The sequence below is a fragment of the Lepidochelys kempii genome, chromosome 2, assembly GCF_965140285.1.
Source record: "Lepidochelys kempii isolate rLepKem1 chromosome 2, rLepKem1.hap1, whole genome shotgun sequence".
NCBI classification, from domain to species: Eukaryota; Metazoa; Chordata; order Testudines; family Cheloniidae; genus Lepidochelys; species Lepidochelys kempii.
Window position 1 is genome coordinate 91,673,032 of NC_136381.1, and position 15,290 is coordinate 91,688,321.

General features: G+C 40.2%; 1 protein-coding gene across 4 annotated transcripts in view; it reads right to left on the bottom strand.

The window, feature by feature from the left end:
• Nucleotides 1-15,290, bottom strand: part of PTPN2 (protein tyrosine phosphatase non-receptor type 2) — a 58,202-nt gene that overhangs the window by 22,825 nt on the left and 20,087 nt on the right. For 3 of the 4 annotated variants that reach the window (XM_073331660.2, XM_073331657.1, XM_073331656.1), the window contains exons 3-5: nt 11,423-11,523; nt 8,476-8,574; nt 6,147-6,284 (exon numbers count right to left, since the gene is read on the bottom strand). In XM_073331660.2, coding sequence (XP_073187761.1) covers nt 6,147-6,284; nt 8,476-8,574; nt 11,423-11,523 — 338 coding nt within the window. Of the gene's footprint in view, nt 1-6,146; nt 6,285-8,475; nt 8,575-11,422; nt 11,524-14,455; nt 14,581-15,290 lie in introns of all 4 variants that reach the window. The other variant, XM_073331658.2, reaches the window with a different exon arrangement.

Consider the following 15,290-nt stretch of genomic DNA (forward strand, 5'->3'; position numbering starts at 1 on the left):
GAGTCCTCTGATTTTATAACATACACAACAGTACAGAAGGGTTTGAAGACGTTTCCTCCAGGGTTTACATATTTAAGTCACCATTTGAGGTGGAGAGAGTAATCATGTTACCTTTTTTCAGACTCTTCATTAAATATAATTTCAGTGAAAAGCCTTCCTAGCTTTACAAGAGGAAAGAAACCACAGAGATAAGAGACCAAAAACTACAGAGAAAAATTCCACGAAGATAAGTGCATCAAAACAAAGAGACTCTCTTAAGTCCCAAGTTACTTGTAAATACTCATTCCTCAGATCCTTTCTTGAAAGAGTGCTACAGGACTCTTTTACAGTATACCAGTAAAATATATTTTTATGCAATTGATGGTTAATATGCCATGTCAATTTCTCCCCCAGAAGTATGGTAGAAATTCCATTTCTACTTCCTCTTTATGTGCACAAGCAGGTAACATCATACTCATGGACTGTTTTGAAGACATGTACTCTTTTCTTTATACTGCTTAAAGAATAGCAAATAAAAAGAGCTGCTTTTATGTCTCCATAAATCTAATGACCAGAGATCTAGCCTTATCTCCCTTCCAGCGGATACCGTGCTATGCCCTTATACTTAGGGCCCTACCAAACTCAGTCCATTTTGGCCAATTCAAAAATAGTAAATTTCATGTTTTCAGCTATTTAAATTTTAAAATTTCATGGTGTTGTAGTTGTAGGGGTTCCGACGCAAAAAGGAGTTGTGGGGGGTGTGTGTGTGTGGAAGGGCGGGGGGTTACAAGGTTATTGTAGAGAGTGTTGTGGTACTGCTACCCTTACTCCTGCGCTGCTGCCTTCATAGCTGAGTAGCTGGAGAGCGGCAGCTGCTGGCCAGGAGCCCAGCTGTGCAGGCAGAGCCACTGCCAGAGCAGGGCAGAATTAAGGATGGCCTGGTATGGTATTGCCACCCTTATTACTGTGATGCTGCCTGCAGAGCTGGGCCCTCACTCAGCAACCATCACTCTTTGGCCACCCATCTCTGAAGGCAGCAGTGCAGAAATAAGGACGGCATGGTACAGTATTGTCACCCTTACTTCTGCGCTCCTGCTGGTGGGGCACTGCCTTCAGAACTGGGCGCCTGGCCAACAGCCGCCACTCTCTGGCCGCCCAGCTCTAAAGGCGGCGCAGAAGGGTGGCAATACCTAAAATAACCTTGCAACTCCCCTGCAACGGCCTTTTGGGTCAGGACCCCCAATTTGAGAAATGGTCTCCCCTGTAAAATCAGTATAGTATAGGGTTTTGGAGGTTTAAGTCCCTTATTAACCTTTTTGTCATACTGACTTAAAATATATCACCATTTCAAATCCACACCCACAGAAGTATTACATTTATGTCCCAGTCGCCTTACCAAGCCAGCCTGTTTAATCCACCTAGGCTCCACACGCAATCTCAGTCCCACTCCCTGGCCCATGTCCCAGTCTTCCCTATCCCTCTAGCTTCTTGCCCAACAGTCCCAATTCCTCCCCTCTCCCACATCCAGTCTCCTTGTCTCACTCTATTCCTATTCCAATCAACCACCATCTAGGGCAAGGCATTTCAAACTTTTTTTCTGGTGACCCAGTCGAAGAAAATTTTTGATGTCCGTGACCCAGCAGAGCTGGGAATGAGGGCTTTGGGGTGTGGGCTGTAGCTGGGGATGAGGGTTTTGGGGTGCAGGAGGAGTTCTGGGTTTGGGGGGCTTAGGGCTGGGGCAGGAGATTGGGGTGCAGGAGGGTGTCAGGGCTTTGGGCTGGGGGTGCAGGCTCTGGGGTGGAGCCAAGGATGAGGGGTTTAAGGTGCAGGAAGAGGCTAAAGGTTTGGGGGGGGCCTCAGGGCTGGGGATTGGGGCACAGGCTTACAGTGGGTGACTCCCGGTCAGTGGCATAGCAGGGGTGCTAAGGCAGGCTTCCTGCTTGTCTTGGCATCATGGACTGCGCTGCGCCCTGGAAGTGGCCAGCAGAAGGTCCAGCTTCTAGGTGGAGGCACGCAAGCAGCTCCACCCAGCTCTACCGGCAGGCACCGCCCTGGCCAATAGGAGTGTGGAGCCGGAGCTCAGGGCAGAGGCCATGCCCCCCCCGCCTAGGAGCCAGCCCCGATGCGGGCTGTTTCTGGGGCACAGCGCAGTGTCAGAACAGGTCAGGACTAGCCTGCCTTAGCCAGGCAGCACCACCAACGGGATTTTTAAACGGCCCCAGTTGGCGGTGCTGACTAGAGCTGCCACAACCCAGTGCCTTGCATTCCGCGACCCAGTACTGGCTTGCGACCTGCACTTTGAATTCCACTGATCTAGGGTGACCACCTGTCCTGAATTTGGTGGGACAATCCTGAAATGTACATTTTGAGTCCTGGTCTCAGGCTGAATGACTCCAGGACAGTATTTGTCCCAGATTCCCTGTGGCACCACTCTGCCCCTGTCTGAGGCTCAGGGGCAGTGTCAGCCTCTTCCTAGTGTGGGGGCTGAGGTGGGCCTTATCCCCCTCCCCACACCCCGGCCATCATGAGGTCCTGCCCCCCCTCTTTCCCCTGAGACCCGGCCCCAGGCAGGGAAGTAGTAAGAGCAGCCCACGGAGCCCAGGCCACTGTGGGGAGCCCTGATCCTCCAACTGCCCTGGGCTATGTGCCCTGGGCTGCTCTTGGACAGGTGGCGGGTTTGGGGCTCCCCACAGCAGCCCAGGCTCCTTGGGCTGCTCTTACCTCTGCCCAGCTCCGGCTTCTGGCCTGCCAGGCCTCAGGGGGAACAGGAGCAAGGGCAAGCCACAGAAAGGGACAAGGCTCCTGCATGTGCCCCATTTTTGCATTTTGAAAAAGGTGGCTACCAGCATCCTCAGCACTTTTACCCTCTACACTTGAGTTAGGTACTGCCTAACTGCATCCTTTTCCACACTCCCTGGGTGCAAGTAGGGGAAGCATAGGAGGGTCTTCCTGCTCTCAGTTCTGCTGCCCAGTGTCACAACTGTCTACAGCAGCCAGGAAGAACGGCTGCATGAGTATTTTCAGTGCAGATGGAATCTTATGGATTTAGCTGTCAAACACACACATCTCTACTTTGAACATGCAAACAAATTTATCCAAGACTTGTAACTTGGCCAAATTTGGGTGGCTTTTCACAAGACCAACAAAGGGCATATCTGTGACACAAATGCCACCCCACAACATTTCAAGCCTTTTCTTCAAAGTATGGAGCTGCTAGAGCTTCTCAGTAAAAACATTTATGAACAACATTTCCTCCTAATTTAATTCTTGGAAACAGCTGAACTGTTTTTGCTAACGGTTTCAAAACAATTCAACCTGAGGCAGACAACACCCAGTGTGGAAAATTTCAGCTCAGACAGTTAAGTTTTGGCTAAGTTATAAGCAACTGGAAACAGGATCTTATAATGGAATGCATCAGTCAACTTTAATAGAGATGGTAGTACCAGTGCTATCTATAATTAAGGCTAAGATTTAATCATGGGTATTTTTAGTAGAAGTCATGGACAAGTCACAGGCAAAAAACAAAAAATCATGTCCCATCACCTGTCCATGACTTATACCAGAAATACCCGACTGAATCTTCGGGGTGGGGTGAGAGTTGGAGGGGGAGGGAAGCCTGGGGCACCAGCTGTGGAGGGGAAAACCCCAGGGGGCCTGCTGCCTCTCCGGGCTTGCAGGGGGTGGGAGGACAGAAGGGAAGCCCCGGGTGGCCAGCAGCTACTCTGGCTGCTGGCGGGGGAAGGGAAGCCCTAGATGGCCAGTGACTGCTCTGGCTGCCGCCGAGGTGGTGAGCCCCAGGGTCAGCTGCTGCTCTGGCTGCCCCGGGATCGCTGCCAAGAGCCCCTGAGCTGTGGCTGCTCCCACCGCCCCCAGGACTGCTGCTCAGGTGGTCCCTGGGGCCAGCCAGAGCAGTGGCCAGTGCAGCTGGCTGTGGGGTCATGCGAGTGGCTGGCTACAGAGCCGCTCCAGCAGCGGCCAGTGTGGCTGTCCCCAAGGCCGCCCAAAGGCCAGCTGCTCAGGCAGCCCTGGGGTCAGCTACAGCAGCCGCTGCAGAGTCCATGACCTCCCTGACAAACATGGAGCCTTAGCTATAATCAAGGAAAATGGGGGAAGGGAATGGAGGACACCCAAGTGAAGTCCTTGTAAAAAGGAAGAATCCGATTTGCAGATTCTGAAAAGATTTGCAAATTTGCATGTGTTAAGCAAAATTGAGGAAATTGTGTAACATCTGCAACACATGGTGCATTATTTTATTTAACTGTTAGCTGGGATCTTTTCAAACACTCTTCCCCTTCTCCAAAAGTCATAGACACTGACCACAAAGGCAACTATGAACATTTGCATGAAACAGAAAAAACGAATTAAGGTGTAAAATGCTATGCCTTATACTACTTTGCAGATAAATGCATTTCTGATAATCACTCTTCAACCCAAAAGACAAGTATATCCAGAAGCTTTCATTTTTCCACTAACCACTGTAAAATATCCCTTTTTAGAATTCTTCACTCATATATATTTTGGTGATGCACTGCAGAGATATGCTGTTGTACCATAAGTAATGTACTGTTGAACAGTTTGAAAGAATTTTACAAATTCAGTAATCCTAGTTTTCCCAGATCTTATGGAAACGTCAGCGTGTGTTGGCTCTTCAGATAAAGTTGTATTCTTGGTCTTCTTTTACTCCAGATCTAAAGCTCATACATTTCTCAAATTTATTTGGTATGTTATTAATTAGTGGCATAACATTTAGAATAAGCTGCAAAAAATGCAAGTGAGCATCACGCATTTAGGACCAAATTCTTGATAATTTTATAGCACACTTATCACAGGTAGAATCAAATACAATCAGTGGTTAGTAGCCACTATGTAAAAGCTTGATGGTTAGAGGGGGAAAGTAATAATTTCAACAGTTGGAAATAATTCTTTTGTGAATTATTATTAAGTATTGTTTTGTAGAAAGTATACAGGATTTCTGTTAAAAAGTTATTTTATACGCTGGAGGCTTGTAAGAAGACCAGGGCATTTACATAGCACAGTCACCTTACTACCTTATTCCACTCTTGTGAAATAAGCCAACTTCACATACAAGGATCTATTTAGAGCACATAGGGGGCTTCTTCAGAGGACTAAAAAACCCAAAGTCTTAAATGATGAGCAGCAGTGAAGTGAGAAGCAAACTGGGGGAATAGGAGAGCTTAGGCAATTGATAGCGGGGAGTGCAGAAGTTATCTGAATCTCAGGACAGTATCAGCCAACCCAAGTCCAAATGCTTCGTGGGAGTTACTCCAGCTCTAATGCTTGAAGTAACTCTTGGGAGTGGAAAGAGAGGGAGACCAGGATGGTCTACTCCAGGCCCCTGAAGACAGAAGCCCCAAAACAACTATGGTATTTGAGGAGACTGCTGCCTCAAGTTGCCAAAAGCCGTGGAGGGCTTCATTTCCTCAACCCCAGCTCTTCAGGCACCATTCCTCCCTTCTTCACCTCTGCCACTAATATTAAAGAAAAACAGAAGGGATCAGCTGATGGGGAAAACGAAAGTCAAGAGAGCACAGCTGTGTAAAGTTCTACCTCATCTTACTTTTACTCAGTAAGCCTGGCAACATGACGACCAGCTGTAGAATATTGATGTGAAGAAGCTCATGGAGGAGGTTTCAAATTCATATTCTTTCTAAGTATCTTGTGTCAAAGCTTCTTTAATGGCCATCATAGATTTAATTAACAATAACCAAAAATGCGAATGGTTTGCAGAACAAACAAGACATTGAAGAAACAGACCATGTTGCCAGCTTCTCTCCCCCAATGCCACTGACCAGATTACCTCCAAAATAGGTTCCAATTATAATCTTAAAAAGCCTGCTACTCCGTCATTGCCAATTAAAATTAAACATGGTGTTGGGATACTTTGATTTCCAATTTAGAGAAATTAAAAAGATTCAAGATTTCAGCACTTTGAATAGTGGCCTATTAATTTACACACACATACATGTATCTGAATAAGTATGATTGTGTCTTTGGCACATGTTAACAGCAAAATCAATTTTATTATCTTTTATGCAAAAGTTAGTCTAAACATGAAATGGTAGTTTGCTATACATATTTCAAACAATACGTATTATAGATTTAATTCTATGAATACGAGGTACACATGTATGGAGAAAAATGCTTACATTGATGTTTTCTAATTGTAGTAGATGTACTGTATAATAGGATTTTGTGTCCTCTGATACTAGCTTCACACAAAATCCCGTTTCCTTGAACATCATGACTTCTTCTTCTTCTGTTGGCCAGTACTGTGCGCATTTTACCTAAATTAAAAAAGTAAGTAAATATTTGCCCACTGAGACAAGTGACAAAAATAAAATATACAGGATCACAGATTCTACATGGGGCGGGGGAATATGGATGCATTATGACGACAGCTTTTCCCTTCACCCTGAATATGGAGATAAATGGTCACGGTCATTAAGCTAAAATATGTTAACTGAAACTCTCTTTTCAAGGATATACAGCATCCATTTACTAGCCACATGTATAGCTGAATTTAACACAGTTTTATACCCATTAAGATACACAGAAAGAAAAAAGGTATTTTATTTGTGAAAGTTATTAATGTCTAATTTGTGGACATGTTTCTAAAGAGTTGAAGCACTACTGAATTAGAGAATTTAGGGCTCAATTCTCCACTACTGAGCACTTCCCACAGTGATTTACATCAGTGCAAACAAAATATAAATTTGTATTTAGCAGCATTTTACACTCACTTTGTCCAGATGTAAAATGATTACACCAGGTTCATAGGCTTTGCTATTTTAGGGCAAGCCACTGGTCTTACTACTACTACATGCCTCAAAGGAAAGGAGAGACAGTCACAACTCGACAACATTTTGCATGGGGGAGACGGATGGAGAAGGTTCTTCTCTGACCCCTATAGCGAGTCTATGCTCTGAAGGATGAGAACTGTTCATTCATAAATAATGCTTAGACTATACAGGCTGAGATAAAGTTATCCACTCCTTTTGAAAGACAAACAAAAACAAACAAGCAAGCCATCCACAACACTGTCTTGATCCCTGGTAGCAGTGAATGCCACAGGATTACTTTACACTACATAAAACAGTGTTTTCCTTTATAAATTGTGGCTGTATTGTCACAGTTTGGGATTCTTTGTAAAACTCAGGGGCTTGCATAGCTGGTTTTAAGTAAATATTACACACACATTTACGTGCTTTTAACTATGTCCCTCATAATTTGGAATTTGAGTTAGGTCCTGTTAAAATCCTAGTTTTTACATTCTTATCACTTGCAAGTAGTGTTAAATGCTCCAGCCATATTCACTACCCTTCTCTTGCCCTTTTCCCAATTCTGATACATCTTGACATGCACCCAAATACCGTACTTGCTTTAAATATCTCTACAACCAACAGACACCTTTACTGAGCTCTTCCAATGACACATTTCACCCTTCAGAGGATTCTGCAAGTTCAGTGCCCACCAACCACATAAAAAGATTATTTTTGACAATATGCATTACTTTACATTTATAGAAGTTACATGTCACTTGCCATTGTGCTGCATCATCCCCAAGACTTTTAAATTCATGCATGATTTATCAGAATACTTGTGCTTACCAAGATCAAACTCAGTCAGATAGGTGAGAAGTGAATGGGACTTTTACATTTCCTTTGCTTGCATAACTGGATCCCAAAGCTCCAGGCCTAGTACATAGGGCCATAAAACTTTTCTAGCCACAAATTTTTGAATGATCACAACTTGATTGCATTTATAGATAAGAACTACTGCTAATATCTAGATATGTAATGAGTCACACATGCTGGCAAAAAAGTGCTCTCTCAAGTGATTCATATACTCTGAATTCTCACCGACTTGTAAGGAAGTGAAAACAGATTAGATTTATTTCTGCTGGTAGCACGAAGCCAGGCTTTCATTATCAACAGCGGTCTATTAACAAAACTTTGCTACTATTAGAAGATTTTGAAAAATAGAAAAAAGTCTCAGTGAGTTAAACTTAAGCTAAGTTTCCTACCTTTTACATCTCATGTTGGAACCAACCTAAGGAATTTCATCTTTCTAGACCTGTACTTACTGGAGACTGTTCTTACTGAAATGAATTTCACCTCTTAGCTCCACTACCTCATTTAATAAAAGTATCCTAGCCCTGTACAATTGGAAGAGAGTCTGTAAATACTCTCACTTATCCCCTCAAACTACTTCACTAATTCTACAAGCAGGACCAGAAACAACTTTAAGTATAGTATCTCAGTTGTCACAATAATCAAATGTGATAAAACAACCAACAAGATTAGTGTTCCTATATTGTTATTTAAGCCTCCAGCAACAACAAAGAATGCATTAGCTCTTCACAACAGGACATTCCTAACGATTAAGAAACAACTTTAATTTCCCAATTAAGTGTGGTTTGATAGCATTAAAAGTATGTTGTTTATGTACAAGTTGTATTAAATAGCCATTACTTACTGACTCTTTTTCAACAATTCTGTTTAGCATGACAACTGCTCTGGTCTTTTGTTGCCATACCATTAGCCAAAAATGGCAACAAGTATTAGGAAGTGGACCCTGAGCGAGTAAGGAGAGAAAGAGGTAAAACATTCACGTAGTGCTCAAAACAAGAATCATAATTCAATTATATCTGAAAAATTGTCTTCAAAGAAAACAGTGTAAGACAGGAAACATAAGTCAATTACACAGCTTATGCACAAATGCAGAATATCAATATTAAGTGAGTTTTTTGGAATGCAACAGCGAGGCATTCCCATTAGCTAGCCTACAACAAAATATTCTGACGTATTCATAATTAAAGTGATAAATTTATGAACAGCTTCAGAAAGTTAATTTACATAAATAGAGATACACTATATTCCTCATCAACAACAGTGGTTAAAAAAATATTTTATGGATAGGATGTCAGTATCAGAGAGAATTATGCTTTCAGGCATTATTAGTGCAGAATCTGATGGATCCCGCAGTTCTTTTGCTAGCTTTTTAAATGGTGAAGACTTGTTTCTCAAATGTAACACCTTTTTATTGCAGCATTCCATCACTTGACATAATCAGGAACGAGATTACTTAAACAGCTGTGAACATTCAAGTATTTCAACATCATTAAGTTTTATAACTAGCACAGCAGTTCTCGACTGGTGGGTCAGGACCTCAAAGTGGGTTGTGACCATGTTTTAATGGGGTCCCCAGGGTGGTCATTAAACCTGTTGGGGCCCAGGGCTGAGGCTAAAGTCCAAGCCCCACTGTCCAGGGCTGAAACCCTCAAGCTTCAGCACCCCTCAGGCTTCGGTCTCTCTTCCTGGGGTCTTGTAGTAATTTTTGTTGTCAGAAGGGAGTCACAGTGCAATGAAGTTGGAGAAATCCTGAACTAGCAAATTCAAGATATAGTGTAAATGGTGAAGTATTGAATTCTACAAGTAAATTTAGTCAAGTTCAAACACAGAATGAATATGCATAGAAGTCTATTCTTCCGCATGCATACAGCACTGTCAACTAAGCTAATTTTTTTGTATTAAAGATTTTTTTTTTTTGACAGACATTTTCCTGTAAAAAAATTAAATATATTTAGAAGATCACAGCTTAGGGGCATTTCCAACATTTCCCTGCCCTCTGTGAAACAGTGATTTTTCACACAGCCCTATTTATAACTGTCCTGGATTTTGTATATAAAAGTAGTCTTTTTTCCAATTATATGCACACAATGTGAATGACATCTCTGAATCTATGCATCCAGTAGATCAGTAGTTTAAAAGCCCACTTCATATACAAAATCCAGGATTCCATTTTTGGCAAAACACCATCCAAAATGTCAGCTGGACGCTAGTAAAAAACAACAAACAACAACAAAACACACATTATGAAGAAGTGTTTTTAAGCCAATCTTACTTAAAAGGAGAAGCTGTTTTCAGGCTTATTATTTACATACTAAGCAAAAGGTAAAAGTGGTTCAAATTATAAGGACTTGAAAAATCCACTCAGTCATGACGAGAAAGCTTTCCCCCCCCATATGTGAGAGAGACTAAGCCATTTCTGCAGAATTCAAATCATACATTTAGAAAAAGATTAAGTTTTCTAGACATTTTTTATTGCTGCAAGAAGCCTTCCACTGTGAACTGAATGTACACTGATGCTCCATTGTTTTCCTGAGTCTGACACAAGAGGTCCAAAAGCTCTACTATTGATACTGTTTGGCAACACCATGTGCAAGAAATTTACAAGACTTAAGTCAGTTTCATAGCTACTGTTCAGAAACCTGTCACACCCTTAAACTGTGAAGTATCCCATGGATTTCCCATCAGTTTCATGATGCTCTCACTTAGAAAAACTGAGAAGTAGCAGAAACAGATTCTGAAATTGTACACAGATGAGGACGTCAAAAATGGAGGATGGAAGGGAAGATAAAGCAGTAGAGACTTCCCACACTCAGACAGTCAGGAAAATAAAAATTCTCCCTTCCCTCAATAAGGAATTATTGCTTCAAAACTAATCTATGGCTATCAGCCAGAACTTGACATGAAAAAGGAAACCCTCCAACCACTGCACTCCAGTATCCTCCCCTTTCTTGAAGTTGGGGTGCTAAGAGAGTCCAGATTTGTTACCAAGATGTTTCTTCTGGACCTCCCTGGTTAGACTTCCCTAACCTCCTGTTTAACAGTTTCGTCTTCCAGCTACTAAGTATCGGGAATTTTTTTCAAGCTACATAATGTATTTCTTGATGTTAAAATGGATTTATATTTACAAAGGACACAAGGCAAATGCGTGAATATGTTAAATTAGAGGAAAGTTGTCTATTATTTGGGAACCAATAGTAAGTCTCAAGCTTTCCACCACTACTTGAGTAGATCGAAGTTTGCTCATTAATTCAGTGACACTGCTGCATCTATACATTTAAGTTACACAATATTTTACCTTATGTGGAAATATGGAAAGTCTGTACATGACCTGCATGAAGACAACTATAGCACACTGAGGATCAAAATAATAAAAGGAGAAGAGGTTAACAAAGAAACCAAAAACTCTCCTCTGGATTTTTTTGTCAATTTTTACTAACATTTACACTGATACCATTCATGTATGTGTTTTTGTTCAAAAGGAAGAGAGGACAACAGATAAAGTAACCATTTGGATATGGTCATAATTGTTGAAAAGAAAATTGTTTTAGAAAAGTTTGAAAACTTTAATACATAGATTGCTATGAAATAATGCTTACCCTGCAAATATCTTATAAAAATTAGAAGAACATCCTTGTAATCAGATCAGACATACTGGCTATGTGTTTCATTTACTGACTGAGTAGAGCAGCAAAGATGGCTTCATTATCATCCCCAGAATGTAAGGCTGTGCTATGCCATAATGTCCATGTTCTCAATCTCCTATAACAATTTAATACCTGGTTACTACTTACCTGTGTTAAAATATAGTTTCTTTGGGCTTCTTCTATGACTACTAAACTGGCATTGATATAATCATTCTCTGTGTTCTGCAGTTTTACACGACTTTGGTCATCTAACAATAGAAAGTTAAAATTAAGACATATGACAAACATATATGGAAGCAAAACTCATGAGATAAATTAATTTAACATATTTCCAGAATTTATCATGTCATGGGCGATATTAAGGCATAACTGGCATTCATTTGGTCTAAGTGGAAAATTCACTCCTAGCTTAGTTATAAATGACTAACGTAGCCATTCTTAACTGTTGCAAATAAAAATTTTATATATAAAATATATTTTATACACATTTAAAAAATCCCATTATTCAAATATCTTTGGAAACATCCACATTCTCTGTATAATCAGAATTTTGGATAATCATTTAGAAGTTCTGATAGAAAGAGAAGAAATCAGAAGCCAGATGTGAATTTTGGATAATCTGGGTTTAGATGTATGTGTATTTAAAATGGAACTCCCCATTTAAGGCCCAGCACTGCTGCCAGAGCTGCAGCCCCTATGCCCATGCAAAGTTCTGCTCATTTTAAGTGACTTCAAAGGAACAGAGGCTCACAGAATTTTAATTAGTATTTTCTGACTCCTAACAGATTACCACAAATGTAATGCAAATATAAGATGTAGCACATTATCAATGAGGAAACTGAAACAGAGATCAAGTGACTTGACCACAGTCACCCAGCAGGCCAGTGACAGAGGCAGGAATTTACTATTTATGGGCCCAATCATCTCAGTATGCACCCAAAACTCCAGGTTTACTTCAGTGATAATTGAGACTGCAAATCTTGTCAGGTATATAAATACCAATCATGCAACAAAGGAAATGCAACACAACTGACGAAAAGTTAAAACTGGAACCTGAAGCATATATCCTTAACAAAGCATTCATAGATTTTTACACTTAATTGTTTGATAACCTAGTGGCAGATGACAGCCTCATGCTAATTTGCTCCCTAAGCCTTCAGCAAGTAAGTGAGCAATTCAGGAGAAAATCACTAGCCTACAACCATACTGTCACACATAGTTCCCACATTGTTTTCAAGAAGATATGTTGAATATTGATAATTTAAAATATAATATGTTAAAAAAAAAAAGAAGAGGCTTGTTAATGCAGTAACAAGCCTGAAATTTTAATCAAGGATCAGAATATTCACAGTCAAGGTTCCCACAACAATCTTAACTCTCCCCTCTTGCATACTTGTTTTATAAGAAAGTCTCATTACAATCACATATCCCTGAAAGAATAGGTTCTCATTGCACAATAATATTAATGAATTGTAGTTTTTCTTAAGCACAGATGGAACACTTTGTATTCATACATCTACGGTGCACAGTCATGTAATGAGGCTCCCCTAATCTGTATTCCTGAAAGAACAAAAATCCTTTCAAAAAAACAGTTAAAGTTACCAAATGCCAAAGTAATTATCACAAACCCAAGCACTTAAAAGGAAATGAATAGATAAGGCTAAGTTTTATACTGTCCACATATTACATTTTTTTTAAAAAAATATACAGAAATGCATCTCTCACCATGACAAAGATCTTAACTCTGATCCATGGATTGCTGAGAATTTTATTTATTTTGCATTGTATTTGTTAACTTGATTTCATGATTCACAAATGTAAATAACTACACTAGGTGCAAGGCACTGGAGAATTAAACCTCTGATGTCCAACTGGGCTACCCACTCACTAGAAAAAACTCCCATTCAAACCAATGAGGGAAAGATTGAGTCCAAAACCATGTACAACAAATCCTTAATAATTTGCCTACGTATAATCTATTTCTCTAAAACAGCTAGTGCATACGTTTTCAAAGAGATTTAATCACATAGAAAATGAGCTAGGGGTAAGCAAAGAATAAAACAGAAGTAAAATATTTCAAACCACAGTGATTTTAAGAGAACTTTAACAAGAACGATTTGATTTCCCTCCCCTCCCCCCCAACATTTTTTAGAAACATCCTCCTTTGTCTTCAGAGTTAATGTGGCAATTTTCAAGCCAAACCCCATTTTTCAAGCCAAAGTATAAAGCTATACAAAAGGAAGCTGACTGAAATCATAACTCTGGAGAGACTACTGCCTTTCCAAAATATACAAGAAGAGAGTCAAGATTGATGCAGAACCCTAATTTTGTAACTTTGATGTCCTCCAGATGGATTTTTTTTTAAATGAGAAAAAAGGAGGGACCTGACCCCATGGTACACATTTTATGAAGAGCCCCCAAGCATTGGGCTTCTCACCCCTTTCCCTCTATGCAATTGCCTACATCCATTGACCCTTGAGAGCACATTGCAGGCTCTTGGGGAGAGAAATGCACTGATGGTTGAGACCATTTTGGTTTGTTCTCTTCCTTGGCTTTGGCAAAGTTACTGGTTTAACTATGTTTGCATTAATATTTCTAGTATGTGGCAAAAGGACCTGGAGCTGTAGGTAGACTTTTAAAAAAAATTATATACCTCCATATGGAGGCTAAGACACATGTAAATTACAGATTTAAAGAGATACTATGTATGTTTTACACAAAATATGTATCCTTACATTATATTGCCTGGAAATAAAAATGTTAACCGATTTTCCTTTCCTGTATTGCTTTATTTTATCTGAAATATTTCTACTGGACAGAAACCAAGATCTTTGTAAATATTACATGTCATTTGCCAACAGGAAAAACTTAAGATCTTGTTATAGTAAATCACTCATTCAGATGCTAGTGTTCTCGGAAAGATGATGTCAGCAAGTACTGTTAACAGTTTAATCACTCTTCAACTGCTGTATCATTTCCAAATAGGAGATAAAAGACCCCAAAGAGGTTTCACACAGTAACGTGTGCACACAAGGTATTCAGCCTTACTTTTTAAAACACTACAAGACAGACAATAAATAAAATTAAAATTCCTCTCTGTAGAACATGGCGAAGAGAATCTTGGGGTTGGGGTAGTGGGAAACAATACCAAAATTTAAGTGCTATCCTATAAATACTCGCCTGTAATCCACCAGACAGAAATACATACAGTACAAGGATGCATTGATCCTATTCTTTCCACCAAAAAGAAGGTTCCTGGAAGACATTAGGACCTAGAAACCTCATGTGTGTCCTGGCTTGCTCTACTGAAATCAATTGAACAAGCCAATTTGAGAGTTAACGGTAATAATGTTTCCAGTTTGTAAATAATTTCCAGTTATTATTCATTCAATACTTGAACTGATTATATAAATAACAGAACTTTTACAGATTAAATTTAGTTTAAACAACCCCACTTACCTACAAATTTATTGTTAGCCATGCCAACAGAAATAGCTATGATGTAGGATTTCTAATATTTCTAAAACACACAAATTTTCCACGACAGAGTGTGCCATCAGAACAAAAAGTGGAAATCTTGAAAAATGCTTCTTATGCTGGTTCCCCTACTAAGAAGGCTTCTATACCCAGAAGAACAACGTCTGAAATTAACAACCTCTTCAGTTACTCACTTTAGGTGAAATCCTGGCATACTGAAGTCTATGACTAAATACCATTGTTTTTGATGGGGTCAGAATTTAATGTTTCACCTCTTTGTCCACTCTCGTATACATCAAATTGTTTGCATGTATTGAACAGCCAAGTGGAGGACTTACCTGACCTGCTGCTGTTCTTACAACCAATTAATGGGAAAGAGGTTTTTTTGAAAAAAAAAAAAAAAAAAGTTATGTTTCCAGAAATGAAAGCACAATAAGGCTTTTCAATAACCTTTGATAAAAGTTTAGCAAGCACGATTCCTGTTTCCTAAACATGGCACTATTAATAGCCAGGAGGATGAAATACTATTTACTGGATT